Here is a 27,058-nt window from a genome sequence, read left to right on the forward strand (position 1 = left end):
TTGTAAGGCAAGTAATATTTATCTGAAAGAACTAAAATATTCAAAAGCCAAACACTATGAAATACATGAATCGGAACGAAAAAGTAACCCAAAAATCCAGCCTAATCACCGGCTCCTAAAACTGCAACACAATCGGCACTTTTCCCCGCAACTCGTTGTCCAGACGTAAATATGCCGCAACAAGTGCCGCACTTTCAGCTGCCAAACTATTGCTTCCAAATAAAGTCGCTAGGAACAGCGGAGATCCCAAAAAGTAAACAAAAGTAAAAGTCTAATATCTTGAAAACGCATATTTACGTCTGGACAACGAGTTGCGGGGAAAAGTGCTGATTGTGTTGCAGTTTTAGGAGCCGGTGATTAGGCTGGATTTTTGGGTTACTTTTTCGTTCCGATTCATGTATTTCATAGTGTTTGGCTTTTGAATCTTTTAGTTCTTTCAGATAAATATTACTTGTCTTACAACTTTTGTAAAAACGTTTCATTTTTTTATAAGCCGACGTTCAGAGTCCTAAAAATACATCAGCACTACAATCATTGTAAACAAACAAATGGAGCACCACTTGGCTCTGTTCCAAGGCCATTTTTTAGTTTATCTGGTGGTTTTATTGCTCTTGTACGTCGTTTTGTTGGATGTTTTGAATCCCTGAAGATTGACTCATATCATATTTAAGAAGCATGTTGACTGAAAACAATCTGAAGTATCCAGGAGGCTGACAGAGGTCCTGACTACTGAGCAATATCAATATCAAGTTGAACAAGTCAAGAAATTTTGGTTGATAAACGCAAGTTGATCGGGCTCATATATCAGCAAGAAAAAGTAAAATTAAAAGAGCTTATTGTCCAAAAAATAAGCTATAATATTGCAGACCTTGGAGCAATACTGAAGAGCACGCTGAGCAGGATCATGCCAGAAAATGTTGACTGATGAGCGCATATTGATGTATTGGTATGAATATTGAATTATAACTTACAACAGCAAGATAAATTAGTGCTAACTATCAAGTTAGAATCTAGAATGAATGGACTTGGGCAGTTTTACTATGCTTAGATGCTATGCAGAAATGTGCATCAGGTACTCAGTGTCTGGCAAATGAAACATGCGATCATTCCATTGCTACTGGAGGAGAAAGCTTGGATCACTAAATCCACTTTATGTTGATTATGATGTTAATCATCATCACTGTATTTCTTGAAAAAAGGATTGTAGTAAAATTGTCAATGTGACAATCCATGCAACAATGTGATCATATTATGTGTTCATAGTCATTCGTGATAGTCATTATTGGTCCAATATACAATGGCAAAGCTCTCAGTCTCAGCGTTTCTTCCTGTGGATGGCCAGCAGTGACTCAGAGCTTAGAAGTATTAGTTTTCTTCACAGGGCTGGGATAAAAAGTAGGTACTGAGGGTAATCTTCCACCAAGGAACTCTACTTTGACATGGTATGAGATGTAGGCACAAGTAGTTAGGTGCTCAGTTCCTATAGTCAGTACTCAGTAGTTGTGTATGTTTAGTCGGGTTAGCTTAGATCAGATTGTTAGTTTTTTAATTTGTCAAATGTCCATAAAAATGTGACCTGAGCAATGAGCATACCTGAACCTGACTAACCTGACAGCTGACCTAACCTCAATCATCACACATATTTGCAGCCTACCCAAGACCTGCATGGCAGTAGCACCCAGTTATAGGTAGGTACTCACCCTAACTCAATCTTACCTGCTAACCTTCAACTTGCCAAAAGTTAGCTCACATTGCCAAGCTGTGTCCAGGGAAACAGTCAACTGAGGAACTGGCTCATTGGGTGGCTGGTGTGAGTCTGTGCATTTAAAGTGTTTCTTCTCTGAAGCTGCTCTGCACTTCTGTATGTCATGTTAGATGCTCAGGAAATGTGGGAAATGATTACTAAGCTACTTTAGTGCTTTGTTAATGCTCGAGACATGAACAAGTACAGATCCTGCAGGGTATAGCTATGAGTTAGGTGCTAGGTGAGTATGTTATGTGAATGTGCTGTTCCCTGTTTGACCGTAAGTATACAAACAGGCACAGGGTCACAGTTATATTCAATCTCCACATAAACATACAACAAAAACGGCCATATAGCCTAACTCCTAACACACCACAGGTAACTTAAGCCTTTGAAGGTACAAAAATGTTTTGATTAACAGGACAGGTTTACAATATATCCTCCGTCCTCGGGGGATCTTGCTGCCAAGTTGAGGTATGATGACTGAACTTCAGGATTGATCAACCTTTTCTTAGCCACTGCTTATATACGAGAAAGACCAAATGCTTGTTTGTTTTGATTTACAGGACATGTATACAATATATCCTCTGTCCTTGGGGGATCTTGCTGCGAAGTTGAGGTACGATGACTGAACTTCAGGATTGATCAACCTTTTCTTAGCCACTGCTTATAAACGAGAAAGACCAAATGCTTGTTTGTAAACTGCCTTGAAAATTTAATGATCCACCTTCAATTCTGACATGAAGGCACAAATGAAATGGTTCCCTCTCCTTTTGGAATACACAAAGCAAAATATTTAATAAATTTTAGTGGATGGACAAGAGCAATTAGCATAGCTTTCCCTCAAGTTAACTTCTGGCACTGTTGATGATGAATTACACTGACGCTTATTCGCTTCATATTTTGTAACAAACGCGCTAAAACTGCAATATCACAGCACTATATGCTTCTTGACAAAATGCAATGATATTGAAAATTTAGCCCTGATGGCATTCGTTCTTGGTGGAAACGTAATTACAAAATATTTTGTAGTAACTATTAAATTCCGGCCGAAAACAGTGCACGGTTTAAAAAAGAATCATTGCAATGACGGTCCATTCTTGCGGTCCTGAAATCGCCACTATTTCCGGCCTCTCCAACGCAACTCGTTGTCCAGACGTAAATATGCAGACTCGGTGAATATTTTTCGGTGAAATTTGGTAGATATTCGTTTTCGCTCTTTCTTAACCGAGCGACATCACTTTCATGCCAATTCATAAACTTTTTTGAAGGTGGGGGGAGGGTCCCTTTAATCACCACGCATTTGGAATATGGATCGCTCTCAAATGTAAATGCAAATACAAAAATACAACAGGCACCAAGCGCAACCAAGCGCATCAATCAAAGAATAGTTCTGTTCCTATGACGTCATTTGCCTTGCTCTGCGATTTTAGTTAGACTTCTGTGTATCATTTGAGAGGTCGTCCTTGAAATGCGCTCTGGCGCCAGTCGGCGGCAATCCTTCGTCCGGGTTGGTGCGCTCGCGCCCTCGGTGTGTATGGTTTTTTGTTCATTTCAAGATTTGTATTTTCTTTAAATACATTTGTGACCATAATATTGTTGACGAAATTTTCAAACTCACATTTTCCATATGTTTTGAATGTTCCAGATGCTGTGACCAGCCTGCATTATCAATTTTGGTGAGTTGAAGCTTCATAAGTCAGGCGAATGCGGAATCATTTTATAAAATGTTTATGATACATTATCTTCTTCGTTTTCAAAATAATTATTTTATCATATTGATCTGTTAACATCAATGAATACAACAAGGCACAAATCATAAATGTTTGGGAGTCACCACAGCTGTTGCGTGTTATAACCCTCAAAGCTGCAGTAACAATTATTGGCCAATTTCAATTCTTATAGGTACTTTTCATAAAAATTCAATGGATTAGGACAATTTGACAAATTGTCCTTTTGTATCATAGTTTCCTTTCTTTTTGTGTCCTTTTTTATCCAAGCATTGATGTGTCAGTGTGGAATCACTATCGAAGCTTAGAAGGATGTGTTCTTTCCTTTCACGTTGTATTTTGTGAGTTTCTCCATTTTTAGAGAGTGCAAATGCAGTTATAGCCATCCTTTTTACAGATGGTGAAATAATGCAGGTACTTGTTGCAGTCTTCGCTCACTTTATTGCATTTAGGATTGCTGCTTAGTGCTTCCACTCCTGCATTTTTGCTTGCTGTTGCCTCATTTTTTCTTTTGTATTTCAGTTGTCATATATTCTTCTGTGTATCGCCTATTTCATCATTCTTAGTTTGGTTCCTTCCAGCAGCCAGCATTTAACCTTAAACTCACTTCTCATAATTGTGCTCTTTTAGATCCTCACCAGAGTAGATGCTCACCATAGTGGAAGGTATTAGTGCCATTTTGTGCAAGTGAAATAGACTGAACCAATGAAAAAAAATAATACCTACTTCTTATGATTTCATGCAGACCTTTGAATATTCATCTCAAGCACATCCCCATTTCAGCATTCCATGTGTTTGTCATTGATGTATGCATGTGACTCTAGTTGGATCTCTTTAAGTGGTTTGGCTTCAAGTGCATTACCTATTTACCTACTGATCATGCATTTTAGCCAGCAAAAAGGGCATCTGGTGATCTTTAAATGCATCAGTATTTTCAAATTCCTTGACTGTACATTGTACATTCTTTCAATGTTAGCTCGGACATTCACCAGGATGCACGATTGTTGCAGCAATGAGTGATCGCGGCGACGGAGATGGCCAGGCCACTGGCTCCACAGAGGCTGCTAAGCCTTGTCACGGCAACTGCTTCAAGCCGAAGAAGTCGGTGGAAAGCAAGTGCACCCGAGAGATGCACTTCAAAATGCCCAAATATCTCACCGACGCATTTAAGACCATGTTCAAAATGCGCGGTGACGGTCTACTGACGGATGTCATTCTGGAACTGGAGAGTGAGGAGGTTCGGGCGCACAAACTCGTGCTGGCGGCGGCCAGTCCCTATTTCAAGGTGAATATACCCACACATATGTAAAGTACATTTAACAATGGTTTGTGATAGTTGGATTTCAACATGACTTCCCAGTTTTCATAGATATATGAATGCGCTGTGGAGCGTAAATGTTTCCAGGCTGTACCAATTCCCGTCCTATCTGTGTAGCTATATACGCAGAGCCATTTCTACACTCGGGTCCGTATTACGGCTTTGACTACGACCTCATTCGTTTTCAGGCGATGTTCACGAGTGGTCTGCGCGAGAGCTCGATGAGCTCGATCAAGCTGCAGGGCGTGTGCTCGTACACGTTCAGCCGGCTGCTGCTGTTCGCCTACACGGGCGAGATCACGGTGAACGAGCAGACGGTGTGCGCGCTGCTGCCGGCCGCCACCATGTTCCAGGTGGGCGAACAGATCGGTACACTGAATGGCAAGACCTGTTCTAGCCAGTGTCCTAAAATTGTATTTTGGCTGGGGTGTCAGAGGGAAAATTCCTCTTTGAAATGGAGAATGAGAGTGGAAAATCACCAGTCTGATAAGGTCCAAAAAGAGAGGAAGTTTCAGGATCAATAGCATTAATTTCTATACAAGTTTGGTAAAGTGTAGGATGTAAAACGACCAGCCATGCAAATGTTTTTCTTGGTAAAATTTAGAGTGTAAAAATGCCATTAAAAACTAGAGATGAGAGTGCAAAATGATTTGTATGTGAATGTCATTTCCCACTCAAATCAACAAATTTTGGGACACTATGGGCACACTGGGTAAAAGGCCGATTCGCTGGGTGACATCAAACAATAGCTACATCATATCACCCACTCGGCACATTTTTTCATAGCGTGTGAAATTACATATGCTTGTTACTGAAGGTGGAAGGCGTTATCATATGAATCAGCTGCCTCTTTAGCCTATATGGCATCCCGTGGTTGAGAACAACTGTCACTGGCCGGGACGTCGGCGTTTGGCGGTCATGGCTGCGCTGTTGTGTAGCGCCGGTGACGTCATGTGTTTCGCCGGCCCAGCAAAATCTGTTGCCGCGGTCAGTCGATCCTGCCAGGCGCCCGCTGTGGAGCCGGCCGCGATAAGCCGCCGCCCCGACTCCGATGGATATCCCTTAGTCATTGTTACATGGATGTTGTGTTTTGCTGCGCACTTTGACTTGCTATGGTGGCGTGGGCGGACTTTGCCAGTAGTGATGCAAAGCTAAGGGCCAGCATATCTCTTAGAGAAACTTGATGAAGTGTCTGGAGAGCGCATCCTCATCTTTTCAGTACCTGTGACTGCCTGTTGGTTTACGGCAACTGATTGTGTATTTCTTCTTCGCATTATTGCAAGTACCTCACTCATATTTGCTCATGTATGGACGTTTTACGGTTTATATGCGTTTTCGCTCGTTTTTTTTCCTATCGAGGGTGTTCGTGTTATTCCACTAACTGTATGTCCCACTGTTGTGTCTCCAGATGCAGCACGTGATTGAAGTGTGCTGCAACTTCCTCAAGAACCAGCTGGAGCCGAGCAACGCCATCGGTATCGCGACATTCGCCGAGCAGCACGGCTGTATGGAGCTGCTGCACACGGCCACGCAGTTTATCGAGCAGCATTTTACACAGGTAGGGAACGGCGCCGGCAGGCTAAGGGTAGGCCTCTCCGACGCACAATCACTAATCACTGGCGGCTGTATGACTTGTCTGGCTCCGGCGCCGGCCTGACCGTCCCGCCTCGATTTCAGATCGCCCAGGAGGAGGAGTTTCTGATGCTGAACCCGTCTCAGCTCATCAAGCTGATCCACCGCGACGAGCTGAATGTGTTTGACGAGCGGGACGTGTACAAGGCCGTGCTGCAGTGGGTCATGTATGACGAGAAGACCCGCCGGCCCAAACTCGAGTGCATCATGAAGTCGGTGCGGTGCGAGCTGCTGCCGGCGCGCTACCTCAAGGACGAGCTGGAGAACCAGCCTCTGCTGCGCGGACACGACCCGTGCCGCGAGTACCTCGTCCGCCTGCTCAAAGGTGGGTCCCCCGCCGCCGGGGTAAAACGGAAACGTATGGGTTTCAAGGGTGGGTGAGACCGAGAGGGATGTTCTCTCGTGTCGTGCGTCCGTCCGGGTGACTACTTAGGAATGCACTGTAGGAAAACATTTCCGCCGGTTTGTGACAACACTCGTCCCAGCATGACTTAGCACAATTGTTTTTGTGTTGACGACTTGGATACCAACACTTTCAAAGCCTCCATATCCGCCGCTAAGCGGCGTAAACATGCAGTGGAGGTTCATGATTGTTTAGTAGGTTTTTTTCCGTACAATGACGTAATTAGACGGCTTATGCATCCAGCCTTGGTTCCTTTAAAAATCGAGCAGCACAATGCAACCATCGTCATATTGGCCGGAACTTGGATGAAAAGGAAGTATTGAACAGCATGCTTCCTTTTCGAGAATGCGGTTTTTGGAAATCAGTCGTTCAGCAAGTCATAACGCAGAGCAGGATAGTCAGACGTTGATTGATGAGTATCACGTAGGCGGTTAGAGCCAACGAAAACGTAATCGTTTTTCATGCATACACAGTTTAATGCTAAAAGCCTGAGTGCTTCCCGCCTCATCCCAGTAATGCGCCACCCGTCCGCTATGCCATCATCCAGACTGCGCCGCTGGTCATTGTTGAATGGCCGCTGTTCCTGGGCCGGTGCGGACGCTGTATCCTGTACCGGGGGCCGGGGCGGACGCTGTATCCTGTACCGGGGGCCGGGGTAGCCGCTGTATCCTGCACCGGGGGCCCGGGCAGACGCTGTATCCTGTACCGGGGGCCGGGGCGGACGCTGTATCCTGTACCGGGGGCCGGGGTAGCCGCTGTATCCTGTACCGGGGGCCGGGGTAGCCGCTGTATCCTGTACCGGGGGCCGGGGCGGACGCTGTGCCCGGGTCGAGCTGGGCGCGCCGTGCACCTCCGCTCGGCAGGACGCCGCCCGACTGCGCGCCGCCTGTTGATCGGCCTTGTGACTGCCATGGCCGTCAGACGCCGGCGGCGGCCGGCCGTATCACCGACCCGCCACGCCCCTCAGCAGGGGGGGGGGGGGGGCGTGCTGAGAGCAGCGTGGACTCGGCGCTTGGACCGCTTCTCTGGGGAAAATCAACAGTGACTGTATTTGCTAAAGATATTGAAGGCTGATTTCTGAAGGTTTCAGAGATGTCGAAGCGGTTGCCGATTTTTCTCTCAGATTTCGAGTGCCACTCAAACACGCTATTCGAGTGCCTGATATTGGCAGTAGGTGTTATATTGATTGCTGGGCTGCTGCCTAAGATTTTTGCTGACGTGTGGGTGGACAGCAAGGAATGGGGCCGCCGGCCAATGCAAAGTCATGTCCTCGTCATTGCCGGCTCGGCTGTATGGACGAGCCACAGTACACGTCCGGGGCTCGATATCGCTACACAGTTTGCTTTGAATCTACCGTGGGTGATACCACAGGCTAGCGAGAGCTGTATTTTGGGAGGCGCAGTCCGGTAATTGAGCGCTATAGATGGCAGCGCGGCCCGGATACCGTTACAGCGCGCGCCACGCTCCAAGGCCGTCCTCACCGTGACGGCTGTCCGTCAAACCGACAAAGCCGGCGTCAGGGCTGTGGCGGCCGGCCGCGTGGCCAGTATTTGCCTTTAAATTGGACTCATTGTCCCACGTTTTGAGAGCAGCGAACCGTTGTTTCTCGACGATTACATTTCCGGAGCTATTCGCAGTCTCCCTTGTCTTAGGCTGGACGAAAATGTGAACAGGAAGGCGTGGACATTGGCCAGGATATGCTGTGACTGGTGGTATCGAGTATCGACAGACGGAGAGCGAAGACAACGGCGACGGCTAGTTTGCTCACGGCGACTAGGCAATATGCTCGTGATGCCTGTGCGTTAATCTGGGGACAAAATTTGGGTCTGCAGGTAAAGCTGGGTCTTCTGTTATCTATTCTGGGGATTGGGGAGTTTTATCTCCCCTACAACTCAAGGTTTTCTGAGTTCGCCAGTAACCAGTTCCTGGCTCTCGTATCTCTGGCTTCCAGGAGGCTGTCGTTGAGGGTGCGTTTGGAACTGCCCTGGGCGGTGGACAGCACCCGTCTTATTGTGAAAGGTCTCCATACGATACGGAATGTGGCCATGCCGGATAGACCGCTGACCAGACCGGCCCGGCGGGGGCTGACAGCTGTCCGACCTGCGCTGGGATCTGTGACCGACCCCGAACGGGGGGGGGGGGAGGGAAGGCACCGCCACTGACGGTTTAGTGAGGATGAGGACACCTGACTGGTTATTAGGGGTGATAGCGCTGTGCCTTAGTACCTATTCACACACAGTAGTTTGGCTGGATGACTTGCAGATCCGTGTTCTCAGCTGCGTGTGAGGTGAGCCGGCTGTGATGAAGTGTTACGCGACTGCCACGTTGGTACCGTGTGACACTCCTCCCTCCTCGTCCAACCACCGACCTCGTTCAAAGGCCGCTGGGTACACGCGCACCCGGCGACTGGCCCGGCGGGGTCCGGCGGCAGGACACCCTTCCCCGGGCCGGCCGCCCCGTCCCCCGCCTGTTCTGTGTCCGTATGTGACAGCCGGGGACAGGTAACGCGTCTGGGAGGTGAACAGGCCGGACCGGGGAGGTAGGCGCGTGCGGAGCGCTTGCTGGTGGGGAGTAAAGTGCACCGTCATGCCGGTGGGCTGTGGTAGCGAGGGTGGATGGGTGGGCCGCGTTTCGAAGGGTTTCTACTCAATGGTTCATTCAAATTTATCTCGTGTCACTATGGCTGTGGATTGAAGTGGCATGTCAGCATGTTTTACCTGAGGTAAGCTTGAATAAGAAAAGGTGTTGCAATATTTATAGCAGCTCTAACTATGGCGAAGGGGGAGGGGAGGGGGAGGCGAGTAATCCATGCGATGAAGTGTATTACGTGAATGAAGTGAAATGTGAACATTCGAAATGATTTTGGTATTCTAAACTAGGCTGTCGACATTGACCGGCGCGGGCTGCGATATACCGCGATAGGCTAACTATCCTCTGGTCGACACGTGTCCGCTGCGATAACACGGCCAGCTACCTCACTCTGCTCTCATCCGTACGAGGCAAGTGGCTCATTAGCGTCCGACACATATCGCGGTCCGGCGGCGTGACTTGCTGTTCTGCTCTGAGCGCCGAGCGGCCGACTGCTGACCGCCCAGCGGCCGACTGCTGACCGCCGACCTTCGCTGCCCGCGTCCCAGTGCCGGCGCGGCAACTCCTGATGCAACTGGCCTCCGCCGCTCGGTCTGTGTGTGCTATGGGCGCGGCAGTGTGATCCGCTCAACGCCGCTGTGGTCAGCTGACGAAATAAAACACGGACGGCCCGCGTCTCCGGGGCCACGGAGCGGCTGGGAGGGCACAGAGCGAGCGAGCTGGGCTGGCCGGTGGTCTGTTGTTCTGCCGGCACTCGACCGAGTTCGGTGGGTGCGGTCTAGTATTCGCGTGCTGTATACTACGTTTGCGGGCGCCTTGACGTCGGGAATATTATCTACCTGAGTCAGCCAAGGCCAGGCGTCATTGCCGTAGGTACTTAAGAACTCTTTCGCTGCGTAGAAATGGTAACTGGATGTATTATATAAGTCCCTCCAGCCTGTGGATGTGGCGGTATGTTTGTTGCGTGTCCGGTGGACTGTGGAGTGGAGGTGCCGGTCCGGTGCCGTCCACCCGGCCCGGCCCCCGCCCGGCAGCACGGGGCGCCGGCCAGCCCCCGGACCGGCACCGGCACCGTTGCATCATCTGACGACGCCAGGACATGTGCACCATGCAAATCCAGACCGGCTTAGCATGCATCAGATTCGGTGAGAATGGCGTACTTTGCGAGCTTGCGGACCGGCGACTTCCTGCACTGTTTGGGTGATTCCGGACCATTTATAATTCCGGGGCCCCTAAGCCCAATCATCATTTTGAATGCGTTCTAAGGGATGTGGCTATGTTGCTTGCAGGGGCGTCGCCACGGATTTTTGAGTGGGGGGGTCGGGTTTCCGGTCTTCGTCTTGATGGGTAGGGGTGTTTTTAGCCACACTCCCGGTTTTTTTCGTGTGCCTGGAGAAAAACCTCGGCGCGCAGCGCCGCGAAAGCAGCGGTATATCTTATTGTACATCAATTTTGCATCGTGCATAAAAATCAAGCAGAGGTCACCTGAGGTCAGGTCACAATGTCATGTCAAGTTCAGTTTTAATGCCTCTTAAAACTGCAATCTTGTCATTCCTATAGATTATCTCCGGACTCCTATAAGTCTGAAATTTGGTGTAATGAATGGGATTATAAGTGCCAACAGTTCATGAATCTGGGATTTTACATCTGAGAAGCGAAGTCAGGTCAAATAGGTGTGTGAACTCACCAATCATGATAAGATATGGGAAAAGGCACGATGCCCTCTGCTTTGAAAGAATATGCTAAAAACGCTAGATACTTTTGTAGCCATGGCACCTTGTTCATTTTAGAGATAAGGTGCAGCTAATGACCAGTGGTGACTGAAATGGTCAGTCATTAGGTCATCAAAGGTCTCTAACACATTTTCGACAACTTTTGATGGAGACGTTGTAGAGCGATGACAGCACCTGGAGTGTGTTCAGCTCAGTAACACAGATCGATCCATATGCAGCAGATTCTTTTCCGGTCAGGTCATGACCTTTACCTGATGTCAAGTTTTCTATTCAAGTTTTTAAGCTCAAATTGTAAGCCATGCGACGTGTTTCGACGAAACAAAAACGATGGTGATAACATGAATATCATACACATTCACTGAATCATAGGTTGTTACACAACAAATGTTTCGGCAAAATCCGTCCGTTTAGCTGTTTGGACTCTATTACACAAGCCATAGACCCGAAGTCATATCTGAGGCGAAGTTGGCGAAAGAGCTTTAAAAAGCTAATACGCTGTGTTGCTGTAGCTCTTATTCGTATTTTGCGGGTCGCATAAGGTAAAACGTTTACCAACGTAACGCATAAGGCATGCTTTCGGCCCCTGATCGAGGTAGAGTTTCGCGGAAGAGCGAAAATGCTGCCCGTGATGAGAGAAAGCCGATGATGCCCAATTTCAAGGTCTTGGCCGGGTCATCTTAGGTCAACGCCCAAAAGTAGGAAAAATCTGGCCGCCTGCTAGAACTTAGTGAACCGGCTGTTATCGGGGTCCCGAGTACGAGTTCGATGTTAGTCTTGAACAAAGATGATGACTCCATGCATTTTGGGTAGATCGGGTCGGGTCAGGTCAGGTCGACCAGCAGGCTTCCTGCCTGCCATCTAGAGTGGGTGACTGACAACCACCAACGATAGCTTCGTAACATGTTACATAACCATCATTTATCAAAACTACTTCAAACGGTTCAAACGGGCGCTAAACTCGATATCAGCCCCAAAAACCACACTTGTAAGTAGAAGCAAATAAAACTCAAAAAAGTTAACCAAGGTCATCCATATTCGAATCAGGGCCATTTTTTAGAATAGTTAGGTGTAAAATTCATTAACTCGAGGTCACTGGAAGTTTCGTTGCAATATACTCCTTTTTGCGCGTCTTATTAGGAAAGCCCCAGAGCGATCCACCATCTGACCCCATTTCCCCTACGCAGGCAGGTCCGAGGGTAGCAGGGCTGAGGCTAGCCAGGTACCTCGTAGCAAGGCCCTATATACCCTCGTAGTTACTGATACGTCATCCGACGAATCGACTGCAACCATTATTTTGACAATCAGACGAACGCTTGGGTCAGTTTTGACGCGCTCGCTCATTTGAGGGATAAAAAGGGACTAAAATCATATTGTCATGCTGATGTTCTAGCCCGGCGGCCGCTGGGCCTCCGCGCCACCCGCCGGCCGCTGGGGGGGGGGGGGCATATATGTAGTTGCCCCCCCTTTACTTCTGCGACGATATCGTCGCAACGCGAGGAGATAGAGAAACGAAACTCTGCACACGTCTTCCTGAATACCTAGCCGAGGTTGTGTCCAAATTTGGTGTCGATCCCATTTGAAATGACGTCACAGTGACGTCATAAGTGAAATTATAGATTTGCGACTCTCATATTTCTCACGATACATCAGATATATGGGACCGAATATAAAGGGTCGATTATTGGTCAGAGACTAGATAGAAGTGTAGTTAGATGTTTTAGGATGACATCAGGTGCTGTCTAGTTCATTTACAGTTGAGTTTCATGCTCAGCGTCATCAGAAACGGTCCATATCGGAAAACGACAAAACTTTATGACGTCACTGTGACGTCATCTTAGGTGCTACAACCACCAAACTTTCCTCAAACATTGCCTAGGTATTCATTTGAAGCTATGCCAAGTTTCACCTTCGTAGCTCATCAGGTTTCGGAGATATTTCACAAAACGTAAAGGGGGGTGGGGGCAACTTTATGCCCCCCCCCCCCCCCCAGCGGCTCGTGGGCTAGCCCACAGCTTATTGACCTATAAGCAATAGGGACTAGGGGGCTCTTGAAGCGATTCTGAATCTGACGTTGTATTTGTTGATGTTGCTGACGCCAACTTCCCTGACATGATAGCTAAAAAAAGCATACTCAGCTTCGCCAAAAGTGGGGGGGTCGACCCCCCCGGTTCTGACGAGTGGGGGGGGGGGGTCGCGACCCCCCCGACCCCCCCCGTCGGCGACGCCCCTGGTTGCTTGGGCTTTATGAGATGCTGGCCGTCCTACTAAAGCATCCCTCTGTAGGTCAGGCGGTGATGTGTGGTCGCGGAAAAAAAAAACACATGCAAAATACATACTGGTCAGCTCCCGTGCTGAAATACCAAAACCTTTAGAATGGTCTTTCAAGTCTGTTGGTGTGCTTTCAAATTTCTGCGGAATCTGTGATACCTTTCGTCCCCCTCGCTTGTCAATCATTCCGTGTATTTTTACTGTTGCCGGGGAGCGGAGGGTCGGTGGCGCTGGCTCGCTAGATAGATAGATAGATAGTTTATTGACACTGCACTCTTGATAAAATACACACAATACATAAAATACAAAATTCTATACATAATGCAATACACTAAAAATATACATAAAAAGGATAAAACTCGAGTGAAAACGTGTCCATTAAAATAACAAAATACAATATGAGCACCGCGGACATGGCGAAGCACAATCTAAATACATATTATGAATCATACTTTTCAAGAATGTTCTTACATAGCCTTGCGAGATCTAAAGGGTGTGCATCCATAAGGACAGTTAGACCGGAAAAATTTAATCTGGGGAAATGTTCTCGAAGTGAATTTGATTCTGGGCAGTCTAAAAGTACATGTTTCTCTGTTTGCACTGACCCGCCCACACAGGGCCCATCCAGGCGGCGGCGTTCGGGCCGCGCTCTGCTCCCGCCTGCCGTAAACACTTCATTCGGCGAACTCATTCAGCGCTGGGGTACGCACGCTTCATATGATAATGAGACCCGGTCGGATAAACGTGCAAAGTCCTGTACGGATCGCGAACGAACGGCAAAATCATCTCATGGAAGACTGTCATAGTGTGAGGAATGGAAATTCGTGTCCAGACTTTGCCTCGTGGCTGACAGTGTTCGCTGTCTAGTTGAGGGGTCGATAGGGAATTGTACCCCATCTTCTACACATGAACTGTTGATGGTGTATAGGGCTAGTAGGGCTGATATTACTCGCACGGATGGCAATTACCGTGCCATTCCCAGGATTTTGCTTTGTTCCCCGCACCCCACGTCGCCCACTCAGTCAGCCGCGTCCGGTCTCGCTCTCCGCCTGTCGGTGCGATCAGTGTGGTATCCGCCCGACCGACCAGCCCGAAGGTGCCTAGTCAGCACAGCGGGGTGGGGCTGTCGGTCCGGTCCACCGGCCGACCTCCCCGGTAACCCCGACTCGGGGGTGAGCTTGGTGCCCTGGGGACACCTCTGTCGTCCCCGGCACCAGACATCCGGCCCGCCCCGTCGCACCACTCTCCACGTCCGTGACTGGACACGGCCCGAGGGACCGTCGTGACCCCCCGAGGGACCGTCGTGACCCCCCGAGGGACCGTCGTGACCCCCCGAGCGACGGGCGGCGGTCGGACCTCGTGGCGCGGAATCTGTAACGTGTGGGCGGCGACCCCGGCTCCGTTACGGACACTGGCCGAGGTCGGCTGCGTGGTGTGATGAGACACCACGGCGCGAGTAAAACGCTCCGGGGACGAGGGCCACCCGGCGGCTGTCGACTGCGAGAGAAATGACCCAACGGATGGGGTGGCTCACTGCGAGACGTCGGTAGCCTGATGGCCCAGCGGGATCCCGGTGCAATAAACTGCAAGGTGTTGTAGCCTAATGGCTGAGTGGGGTTCCGGCTGAGCGTGAGTTAGTGGTTCTGTGTCCGGCTCCGGCTCACGGCGGCGGAGGTGGCCGGAGGTGGTTGGCGGTACCGTCTGACAGACAGACGGACAGACCATGCGCCGAGGTCGTCTGATGCTGTCCAGGCCTGTCTGCCGCGGACAGGAGGGGACAGTCCCGGACCAAGTCCAGTGGGAGCGGTCAGCGCCGCCGAAATTACAGTGTTTTCCTGAGTGTGTGGTAATGAGGCAGGTCAGCTGAATCCTACGTGGACCCGCTGGGATGATAGTTGGGACCGGCTTTTGTTACTGGATGCCACAGTCAGTCAGTTAGCCATCGGGTGAGAGGTTGTACTCGGGCCGCTGTTGTGCTGGTTTCTTCTGGTCCCTGATCGAGTCAGGATGACTGGACACCGACGACAACGAGCGACTGATAGGCGGGAAGGCCGGCGCGACAGTGTACCTGCGCGTCCTGAACACGCGGGCTCATGGTGAAACGCGTGCGTAACCTCGTGTCAGGCTGGTAGAAACAGTACACCGGAAACGAAGGGATGACAGAAAATGCAGGCTGGAGAATTGGCGAGCTACGAATATTAATGGCTGTAGTGCTTACCTACCTACTAACCCAGTGAGAATTTTATTTATGAATTCGTTCCAATTTACTGTGATGGAAATTACTTCATAATGGCTCATCCCTCTATACCCTGCATACGTGCCAAAAGTGTACAATGGGATCACAAATGCCTCCTCTTTGGACCACTAGAATAGGTCCGCTGAGCTCGAGTTGCGTATTGTGTTCTATGCTTGATGTTTATTTTGACTCGCCTCGTAAACATTCGTAATTCACCTTTTGGTCCATTCCCCACGCCATCCTTATAGCTGTACCGAGCCGGAATATTTTCGTCGTCGCGCTTCGCTTGTAACAGTGACTCAGCGAAACGATAGGAGCCGTCTTTGTTGGTCTCAGCCCGCTGGTATTTCGCTCCTGCCCTTTTGTCTGCATCCGTTATGTGATTTGACGCTTTGTATGGGGCTCCGAACGCCGATACCGCAATTGTTTCTTCTACCTTGTAAAGTGTAAACTAAAGCTGTTAGAACAACATCCTTTGGTTTCAAAGTTGAGTCCGTATTTTTGTCTGTTCTGTCTGTCCGCATTGAAACTCTGTCTTGTGATCATTTTCGGATGAGAGATGCGCGTATGCAATGGGCTGTAAATATCCGCACGGCTCAATGCCTCCGGCGCTGCTCCTCCCCGCCAATAGGTCAGTCCTCACGGCGGCGGCGTGGCCCGCCACCCCTCCTCCCTGGCGCCAGCTCGCCGTCAGTTATCACGTGTCTCGCATGTGGCTGGTCTGTCACCCGCCCGCCCGACGGGCCAGCAGACGGGTCTGGACTGGGCTCGCGCTGTCACCTTCTGCGTCGGTTAGTTTACCCCGAAACTAACAGCTGTGACGGCCTTACCCGCGAAACGATGACTCGCACTCACGGGGATTCCAGACACACTCATTTCTCATCGTGCGAGGCAAGTCACGGTCAATTAGCATAATGCCACTCGAACAGCGCTCGAGCACATGCGCTCAAGCGTTTGACGCTGGTCGCCTTTCGCCCTGGGAACCCCTGGCAATGGGCCCGTGCGGCGCAAACGGTCCAGTCAGCACCGTCACCGGGATAATGGGTGTGGGGGTTCCGCCGAGCCGCCGCAGGTAAACAGTGACCACGTGGCCACTTCAGGCTGTTTGACAGCACACAAACCAGGAGTGTCAAGCGCTTCTTTAGATGGTGCTTTCCAGTAGTGCTAACAATTGTCAAACTGATAAGCCTAGCATAACTAGGCGTCTAGCGTAGCTGGACCGAAGATTCGCACACTGTATTTAACTATTTAGAGGTAATAGTTTGCTTCGTAATTGTTTCGCATGGCATCTGTGTTAGACTGAAGATGAATTATGAGCCGATATGCGAGTTGCGTATGATTTACGGTAATGAGAAACTGTAACGCATCGTGATCTGCAGCTGCACCGACGCTTGGCTCAACCAGTGGTAGGTAGTGAACGGGATGCGCTGGGCACGACACCCAAGCTCGGCATCTGAGGTCCTCAGCAATGAGTGTGAGGTGTGCATTCATGTGTGCACGTTGCGCCTTTGCTGCCTAGTGCCTACGCTCTTGTCAAGTGCAATGACTGGCAGCGTTGAACCAGGAATTGGCCTTCAGGAGCGTGCGGGGACCTTCAGGCCAAAAATAGAACTCGGAGACTCAATGGGATGCCATCTATCGTGTTATGCTTAAGAATTATGTCATTTTGAGACAACGAACTACATATCGTAGACAAGAACGTTTACCTATTTTAAAGCATTCATTTTTTTTCAAGTGTCTACCCTATTGGTCTAGAAAATGAAAATGGTTGCTATGACGTTTAGGGCCGTCAAGTTCCATTTCCCCATGACGAGAGACGCTTCACCTCCCTCCCCTTCGGCACACCTGACCCCGTAGATAGGTGGGTATCTATTTCACCATCGAGCGAAGGTTTCTGAGTGCGTGTGACCTGGACCACTCTCCTGACATTCCTTACGGCGCTCAGCATCTTGATCCCGGAATCCTATCGACCGCTATCCAAAGTCCATTCTCTGCTGAGGCGCTATCGAACTTTGCACGGCCGCCGTACGGTATGGTTTGTCGGCCGTCCGGCGGTCAGTGTGTCGTCACACCGTGGGTACTCTCAGGAAGCCGATCACGTGCTCTCGGCCCGCTATCTCACGGCTATCTTGCCGTCACGTGGCATCGAACAGCACCGAGCGCCTTTCGTAATTATCACTTTCAATCACACGTTATCACATGCCGTAACAGCCGAACATCCTCAATAATTCTTCTTTAATGCGACCTCCTCTGGCTGTTTTCAATCTTTATAGAAACGATGGTTCATTGCAAAAATAAAAGTCCAATCGGAGCAGCCTTCGCTCCTGTATTTTGTATGATTTTTGCCACGGGTAGGATCCGATCCGCATTTTGTCTTCCTTAGGTATCCTGCAAACCTTACTTCGGTTTCGATTTTGGCTCATAACAGATGATTCTGATCACCTCAGTCTAACTCTCCACCCCCTCTCTCCCCAGAGATGAGCCTACACAAGCCGACCGGCACCAAGGAGCGCACACCGAACGCGCCCTGCCTCATATATGTGGCCGGCGGCTACTTCCGCTACAGCCTGGACAAGATGGAGTGCTTCGCGCCGGCCGACCGGCACTGGCACGAGCTGGCGCCCCTGCCGGACGCCCGCTCGGGGCTCGGCGGCGCCTTCATGGGCGGACTGCTCTACGTGGTCGGCGGACGGAAAAACAACACCACAGGTGGGCAGAGGGACGGACCAGTGTGGGACGGGTGTGCGCTGCCGCTGCTTTGGTGGCTGGTGGCGGTGGAGGCCGGGGACGGAGCGGTGCGGTTCGGCGTATTTTTAGCCGCTAGCTACGTGTGATTGGTTGGTCTGGCTTGGTGCAGTGATCCTGTCCAAAATGGGGAACCCAAACTGGGCACATGGTGCGGGATATTAGGAACCAGTAGAATGACACGCGAAGTCAAACCTTGCTGCGAGATAGTTAATTTCACCGGTCGGCGAGGCGAGATCGGGGACCGTATCGGTTCACCTATGCGCAGTCCTGGAAATAAATCATTGAGTTCGTGGCCGTGAGGTCGCCGATTGAGCCAGCCCCGGCGCGGTGCGTGGTGGGCCCGGTCAGTCTCTGCAGCCGATGGGTCCAGCTCGGTCAGCTCACTGGACCGACTGCGAACCCGACTGCGAACAGGAACAGTCGACAAACCAGTCGGTCCGGCGGCGCAGCGCGCGGCCGGCGCGCGATTCTGCTGACTCACGGCGGCCGAGTTCTGCCGAGTCACGGTCGGCGCGCCCGAGCCGCCCGATCGGCTCCCGCGGGAGGCAGGCAGGAGGGGGTGAGCCAGTGACACCGGGCCGCCGGCTGTTTGGCATGTCGACGGGGTGCAGACGACCTGTTTACATTCGGGGTGGGTCCGGGCGATACGCGGCCGTGTAGCGGTCGACGCGGGCCACTCCGCCGGGGGCCGAGACAGGCGTGTCGCCCCGCCGGCGCGGCGGAAAGGTCGGGTCGCTGCCGCGCAGCTGAGTGCGTAGTTCAGCAAACGTCAGAGAAACGCCCACACATATTTGGGCCAGGGACTGGCGGAGCCTATTATCATATGCCCGACATCGGTGTATAGCGTGGACGGACCGATCAGTGGTTTTATACATGCACCAGACCCCACCGGTCTCGGCCGCCGGGTCGACAGCTGTGCCGCATTTCCCAGGAAGGTGTGACGCTCAGTTCCTGTTGTGTTACGTCACACTGACATTTGCGACGGATCTGGGAATCGCCGGCCTTCAAACCCGGGCCTCTGATTGGCCGAGTGGCCCGGCTGTATGACGTCACGGGGATAACCTCTGCCGGTGGTGTCTGGAGCGACCGTTACTAGCTGGGCTGGTGGTTTGGTAAATTGTTCTGCCCCCCCCCCCCCCCCATCCCTCCGCTGCCCGACACATGCGCAATATGTTGTCGTCCTGTCTGTCGTATCTGTGGTATCTCACTGATCTATTGGGAGCGTAGCTATCACATCCTGTCATGCTGATGTGAGCCAACGATGCTTTACCCGCACATACCGTCATATCAATATTCACTGCATGCTGCTCAGTAATGCTTTAAATGTCAACATACTAGAGTGCTGTTTGACGCGTCCTGCTGCTCTTCTGCTTAATGCTGCTAAAACGCCTGGCTATCGCAGTGGTCGGGAGGGGTGGGAGGTGTAGCCAGTGACGTCACGTTTTGCTGTGCGCTGCCTTTTCCTGCCGTAACTGTAACAAGATGAAGTGGCTGGAGATGGATGTTCGGGCTGACCTGTAGATTGCTAACGGCGCTGCACTTGATTTTGCTATCGGCAGCGGCAGGCAGCAGAGACGAGGGACGCACTGCACTCGTGCCAGGTAATACGGGCACTAACATGCGCTAACCAGCCTGCTGGGTGCATGGGCAAACCCGCTGACTTCGCAGCCACCAGGGAATTGGCTTTCTTTGTTTAACGCATGTGTAATGCACAGTGTCCCAAAATTTGCCAGTTTGGGTGGGAAATGACATCCAAATGGAAATAATTTTCCACTCTCACCTCCAATTTTTTAGAGCAATTTTTCACTCCCAATTTCGCCTGTACGAGCATCTGCATGTAATGTGTACCTTTGGTGGTGGGCTTTTATACTTCCTCCATATTTTCTTCAATCATCTAGTAAAAACAACTCCCAGTTCCCACATCCTGTAACACTCACATGTAAATTGATGATCCCTGTTTTTCACCCTTTTTCATGAAACTCGCATATTTCCACTCTCAGCCCGCTTTACTGTGAAGAATTTCCCCCTCTGACATCCAAGCCAAAATATAATTTTGGGACACTGGAGTGGTAATGCATGTTTCCGCCGCTTCTCGTCGAAAATGTAAACCCGCATGTGTATCGTCTCTTTTCCCTCCCCTCCCTCTTACCAGCCACGCACACACAAATCGCCCCAACGCCATTGTGTCCCCTGTATCCAGATACCATCGTGTAATCACTACATCGTTGAACGCCCACCTCCGCCCCTCTCCCCAGCATCACTGACCCCCCCCCCCCCCCCTCTCCGACCCCCAGGCGTTCAAGACACCAACCGGGTGGACGTCTACAACCCCATCTGCAACACGTGGCGCACCTGCCCCGGTATGATGGTGGAGCGCAGTCGACTGGGCGTCGGCGTGCTGGACGGCTACCTGTACGCCGTCGGCGGCTCCAACGGACAGGAGTGTCTCAGCAGCATAGAGAGGTGCGTGTCGCGCAGGGAGAGGGGTGCGCCGCGGGGGAGGGATGGAGACCGGTGAGGTGTTCACGTACGAGAGTGTTTGACGAGCATGTTAGTGGATGTGTTGAGGAATGTGTACACTACAGGATGTGAACTGGAAAATAGTGAAGAGCGGGAAAGACACTGGTGTTTGTAAAGGAAAACAAACATGGAGGAAGGAAGCGAGTCTTGCCGTGAGCGTTGGTGTGGGGCGCGGCAGGACAGGACTCCTCCGGTGTCCCCGGCTCGGCCTTCCCACGTCGTGGCGTCACGGGCCACAGGCGGTCCAAGATACCGGCGGGCGGCGGCCCGCGGCCCTATCGGCGCGGCCCAAACCGCATTGGTGGGATGATGGATGGGAGAGATGGCTGCGATATATCGATAAACGCCGCGTCAGGCTGCTGTCCCGCTTTCGAAACTCAATTTATTTCGTTATTTTATTTTTCTATCGAGTGTCCGATAAGATGTAGTTTTGTTGGAATCCGGTCCTCGTTTTTGCTGGGGCTGCGTGTTTCTGAAGCCTAGGCTGTATATTGAAGGATGCAAAGTTTCTTTGAAATTATTGTTTTTAGACCCTCCTCCCCATCAGCAAAGGGGCCTTATTGTAACTGATCCATCTCCTCCCCCCTCCCCTTCATGCAGGAACTGTCCACACCGGGAGTGCTGACCCCCCCCCCCTCCCGAAGATACTGTCCGGACCTGGAGTACTGATTCCCCTCCCATCGGACCTGGAGTACTGACCCCCCCCCCCCTCCCCACAGGTACTGTCCGGACCGGGAGTTCTGGGCGCAGCTGAGGCCGATGGCCACGCCACGCACCGGCCTCGGTGTGGCCGTGGTCAACCGTCTGATGTACGCGCTGGGCGGCTACGACGGCTGCTGTCGGCTGCGCAGCGCCGAGTGCTACCACCCAGAGGAGGACAGCTGGACGCCCATCCCGCCCATGACGACCCCTCGCAGTGGCGTAGGTGAGTGCTCCCGGCCACCGCCGGACCGCCGCCGGGCCGCTGATGAAGCATGACTGGCGAACGGCGCCACAGAGCCGCAGCGAACGACTGTTGCCAGGGCAGGGCAGGACGCTGTTACGGGGCTGCTGCGGCGAGATGGTGGGGTTAGTGAAGATTAATGGATTAGGGGGTCAGTGAGATAAGTCAGCTGGTTTTGACCCGGGGCAACCGCATGTGGACTTGTTACCGGGGTATGCGTCTTGGACAGAGCTGTATAGACTACTGTGGCGTATAGTCGCAATGCATTTTCCGTAGTTTTGGGTAAAGTTAGGTCGATTCCTATTGCAAAAAAGGGTAGAATGTGGGATATTTTGGCAATGTAAACATAAAAAAGGCGAACACGAAAGGGTATGTCTCGGCAGCCACGGCATTGTTTCGGCTCGGGACTGCCTTTGTGTGGGTGGCGGCCGGCGGAGGTATGCCCGCTGAGCTGGCCCGCGCCGGACGGCCCCGGGGCGGGTTGCCAGTCATCCCCCGGCGGGCCGGCCCCGCAGCTGGGGCTTCCCTGTGCGAGTGCAGAAAACGCTGACTGTGCCCACGTCGGTGGTTGGCTCACCACCGTGATCGGGCGCGCTGGCCGACTTTGAACGCCGAGCTGCGCGGCGGCCGCCGGCAGCTCGCCGTGGGAAGGAGGTGCCGCGACACCGCCGCCGAACCGCCTCGTGACGCCGCAAACTGATGGCGTCATGAACGGCCGAGCTGGCGACACGAGAACGACGATCGGATCTCGGCGGTTAGGCAGGCTGGTGCGACTAATGGCCGGTGGTTATGGTGTGAGTTTATCGTGACGTTTCGCGGGAACATTTGGTGACGCTCGGTGGCATTCGGTATTTATTCGCTGCTTGACTCTGCCATGACGCCGGGACTGAAAACCGCCACCGCTGGAAGACGCCGTGTACTGGGGGACACTGGCGCGTCCTGTGCCGACTGCACGGTGACGTATGGAGATGGTGCGTCATTGAAACTGAGGAAAAGTGTGGTCTTGTCCAACATTTGGCAGTGCACCGCCACTAAGATCGACACGCCAGCGCAACGCCTGGTGATTAGCGAACCATGAGTTATGCGTGTTCTAAGCTGGACTTATGATTACGGGGCATAATTTACCTCTTACAATATTGGTTTTGGCTCATAGCAAACTATTCAACTCGATGTCCGTGAGAGCCGGCGACAAAAAGCTGAATTCGTTTTAGTTGATACCCGTGAACAGCATGCTGGAAAACGGTCGTTCGCGACATTACGCTGCCGAAGCGCTGGTGTGCTAGCTCGCAGCCGTTATCAGTTATCACGGAGATTACGTGCAAGGCTAACTAGTGCCTGTTGGGCCGGGGCTGCGCGTCCGGCCTGCAGCCGTTCCGGGATCGCCGCGGCGCCGACCGCGGCGCCCGTGCCCGTGACTTGCACATTCGCCCGCCGTGACGGAGGCTGACCGTGTCACGTGACGCGGCGCTGCGATACGTGACGACCGGTACGGCGCGGCCACGTGACGACGGCTGACGAGCCAGTGACGTGACGCAGGGACTGGCTGGCGGCGCTGGACGCCGGCATGACGTGACGTGACGGATGTCCCGTGTGACGGCCCGCTGACGTCTGCGTTACATTCTGCATAACATGCAGCATCCCGCGGCGGAACAGTATACTCTACCGATACGAATACAGAGGTGTAATGTGTGGGCCTCTCGCGCGCTGTACATGTATAACGGTACTTTATCTGAAGGGCATTGCAAACGGGTCATGCATGTCATCATCACAGTCACTGGACCTTCCCAGTGATGCAGCGGCGCGCCCAGCCGTGTCAGCGTCGAGTGGGCGCTCCTCCCCCTCTCGTCAGGGTCGCCGCCCCCGCCCCGCCCTGACCCAGCCCTGCCGCCCCCGCCCGCAGGTATCGGCGTGATCGACCGATTCATTTACGTGGTGGGCGGCTACGACGGCTCGCAGCAGCTGCGGACGGTGGAGCGGTACGACACGGAGGCGCGCACCTGGCGGATGGTGACGCCCCTGCCGTCAGCAAAGTCGGCCCTCAGCGTCACCGTGGACGAGGGCAAACTCTACGCGTTCGGTAGGTGGCAGATGGGTGGAGGCCGGTGGAGGTGTTACGAGGGGGCGGGAAAATGTAACTGATGCTCGAAATGTTACGGGGCCCGATGCAGAATGATGGCTGTGAGTTAATCCTGATTACACTGGTAGTGATGTGAAATATCGATATTAAGCTCATACTGTCCTGAAGGAAGAGTGCTGAATGACACTCATCGCACTTACTCTGACTACATGGTGAGTTGTGTGCATATGTTGCATTGTTTCCAACTGCGGGCTATCGTTCCGGCCCTGAAACACGCGGCGCCCCGCGTGTGACGGGCATTGCGGCCTTTCAGGCCCGTTAGTGCGACGAGCCCGGTCTGACACCGAAATGTCAGGGGACTAGCGCACAGTGCCGGCCGGGCCCAGGGCCGCAGAATATTCCGATAAACTAACGACCCGGCGGCACAGGGCTCCCCAGCAGGGCAATCAGCTGCTGGTGGGCGGGACTCGGCGACGGCGCGGGGGTGGGAAGGGGGGGGGGGGTCTCGCGGCTGACTCAGTACAGACGCACTGGGAGTGAAGGCTGGCCTATTGCGCACTGAGGTGCCAACATATTGATCTCAATCTCTTCTGGGAGGTTTTATAAAGATTGCTGGCCCGACGGCGAGGTGTCAGCGGCAGCGCCGCCACACTCGTCGCCTAAGCTAAGTGGTCACGCGAGCGGCCACTTGGGGCAGTGATCCGGCCGGTTAGGTCCCCGGCGGGCGCCCACACGGATAAATAGGCCCTGTGTTGGAGCCGGAGCAGAGTTGGAGGTTGGCCGAGCCTGGCCGGGCCACTCCGGCCGGCCAAACCCGCCCAGTGAGCGTGACTTTCACCTGGCTTGTTGTGACGCCGTAATCGGCGCCTCTCCGCCCTCTGTCCGGCCGCTCTCTCTCCTCTCTCCTCTGCCCGGCCGGTGGGGGTGGTGTGATGTGCGTGCTGGGGTGGGAGGGGCGCCGCGCCGGCCGGCAGACCGCTGTACTATGGACTGCGGGAGCCGGCGACCCTGAGTAGCCGGTCCGCCGCGCCCGGCGGCTGTCGGAAGTGGCGTGAGCTGGAACTGGTCACTCCGGCGGTGGATAGCCGGGCTGAGACCTTCAGAGGAAACGCACCATATTATTGATTGCGGGAGATAAAGTTGGTGGCATAAAAATTGCAGTCATGGCTTCGCACTCTAATTTTCCTCGCCGAATCGTCAATCATCTATTGGCATTGTTCTTACTTCTTAAAATTTATTGTTAACACATAAAAATAATGTCGCCTACTGTATTCTATCCAATTGAATGCAGCCTGTGGAGAGTGGAACTATCGACCTTTGGCAGCGCCGTCGGCAGTGTATTTGTACCGTGTGGCAATGGCCGTGGACGGCCCGACGGCCTCCTCAGTGTCAAGTGTTTGTCATTTCTCCGAGCTCGCCTCATTGCAGAGATAAACTACTAGGCAGGTTCATTGCACCGCTATCGGCCGACCTGCTATCCCATACACACTGATAAACTCTCCGCGCCGCTGTCCCACTCATGGTAACTGCAGCGGGCCCGTCCGTCAGCATGACAAGGGCGGCAGCGGTTTGTTTTTCGTGATTGTGCTGGTCCACTCACTCGGGTATGATACACCAATGAGTGCTATGGACTTTGACCGTGCTGAGGACGTTGTGGTGGCTGTTTTTTGTGGTGGCGTCTCTCTGACGGGCCCCATCTGTCCGCAGGCGGGTTCGACGGCACCCAGTTCGTCAGCACGGTGGAAATGTACGACCCGGCCCGAGACGCATGGAGCGCCTGCGCGCCCATGACCACGGCGCGCTCGGGCCACGTCTCGGCGGCGTCTGTGCGGCCTTGTTTCGCGCACACGGACCCCTCGTTACTGGACCGGCACCGTCGGCCCGACTGTGACCAGCTGCAGCAGCAGCCGCAGCCGCCGCGGTGACCCCGGCCCGCCGCCGACCCGAGCGAGCCGCGCGGCCGGCCGGGCTCCGCGCGCCATCTGTGATACGGGCCGACTGAGGGCGCTGGCTGCCCTGTACGGGACGGACGGGATGTGACGTGTGAGTGGTTGGTGCCGTGAGTGCGGGTCGCTGGTGTGGAGCGCGGCCGCTGGTCGGTGGCTGGTGATATACGGGTGTACCTGAGCAGTGGCGGCGCGGCCTGTGCAATAGGTGGCGGCTGGCCGCACGGAGAGGAGGGACGGACCGGCCCTGGCGGCCACCGTTCTGCGGATCGCTCGGAGCTCAGAGTGGTGGCGGTGAGACCTGCACACGAGTCGCACCGCCGCGCCGTGGCGGCGCCGGGAAGCTGAGGTGATCTGGTCGGGGCTATCTCGCGAGACCAGAGTGGCCGCTGCCAAAGCTTGTTCAGCTGTTTTCGGGGTGCAGTGCGGCACCGTGCGGGGCGAAGGTATTTCAGCAGTGTCTAGGCCGATTTTCGATCGTGATTGGTGGTGAATTATGAGATGTTTATAGTTGTTTCATCCACTGGCGGGTAGCCCGGTCTACCCTGCCGTCGTGTGTGATGGCCGCCGGGCGGCGCACTGTCTCGGTGCTTTCTTTACCTAGTTGGAGAGCGGTACCCTCACCTGCCGCGGGTAGACGCTGTGCAAACGGCGCGGATATTCAGAATCAAACGTTACCAGCGTGCCGCCACGGCCGCCGGGCTGTGTCCTGTTCTGTGCCAAATCGGGTGGCACCGGCTGGTGGGGCCGCGCTGATCAGCTGTGACGCCGCGGGTCGGCGGTGGACGGGGTCGGACCAATCTCTGGAGTTAGCGTCGGTAAGGTGGCGCAGGCGTGTGCTGTGTGGGCGATATTCGGCCATGTGACTTGTGTGTCTGCGTGTGAACATTGTGTATGACCGTAATATGTACGCACTTTTATTATAAGAGGGTCAGTGTTATTTCTACACGTTATGTCATGACAACTACCGTTTTTGTTATGGACGCCGGACAGTCAGCAATAGGATATGGATGTGATCGATGTGACTAGAGGACACGGGAGCAGGACATGTGGATAGTTAAAACGTCACAAGCTCACAACTGCTCTTGCCGAAAGGTTATTCGCGATATGGCGCCATTTAGACTTGCAGTAGTATCCGCACTGAAGATTTGCGATTAATACTGGCATCCTA

The 27,058-nt window shown here is 52.8% G+C and overlaps 1 protein-coding gene across 4 annotated transcripts; it reads left to right on the forward strand.

Moving 5' to 3' along the window:
- Positions 1–289: 289 nt before the first annotated feature.
- LOC122373866 (kelch-like ECH-associated protein 1B) lies at positions 290–26,851 on the forward strand. Of its 4 annotated transcripts, none has more exons than XM_043352257.1 (12): positions 311–323; positions 3,393–3,423; positions 4,485–4,759; positions 4,981–5,145; positions 6,201–6,350; positions 6,470–6,749; positions 18,129–18,362; positions 19,961–20,002; positions 20,696–20,864; positions 21,641–21,846; positions 23,765–23,941; positions 25,649–26,851. In XM_043352257.1, the coding sequence occupies exons 3-12, from the start codon at positions 4,487–4,489 to the stop codon at positions 25,864–25,866; spliced, it is 1,914 nt and encodes a 637-aa protein (XP_043208192.1). In that variant the 5' UTR covers positions 311–323; positions 3,393–3,423; positions 4,485–4,486; the 3' UTR covers positions 25,867–26,851. The 4 variants fall into 4 exon arrangements, with proteins under 4 accessions (XP_043208194.1, XP_043208192.1, XP_043208193.1 ...); XM_043352256.1 differs by lacking the exon at positions 311–323 and adding an exon at positions 3,213–3,275; XM_043352259.1 differs by lacking the exon at positions 19,961–20,002 and having other exon boundaries at positions 290–323.
- Positions 26,852–27,058: the final 207 nt, after the last annotated feature.

This window comes from Amphibalanus amphitrite, unplaced genomic scaffold (genome assembly GCF_019059575.1).
Source record: "Amphibalanus amphitrite isolate SeventyFive unplaced genomic scaffold, NRLGWU_Aamphi_draft 001564F_arrow, whole genome shotgun sequence".
Classification (NCBI taxonomy): domain Eukaryota; kingdom Metazoa; phylum Arthropoda; class Thecostraca; order Balanomorpha; family Balanidae; genus Amphibalanus; species Amphibalanus amphitrite.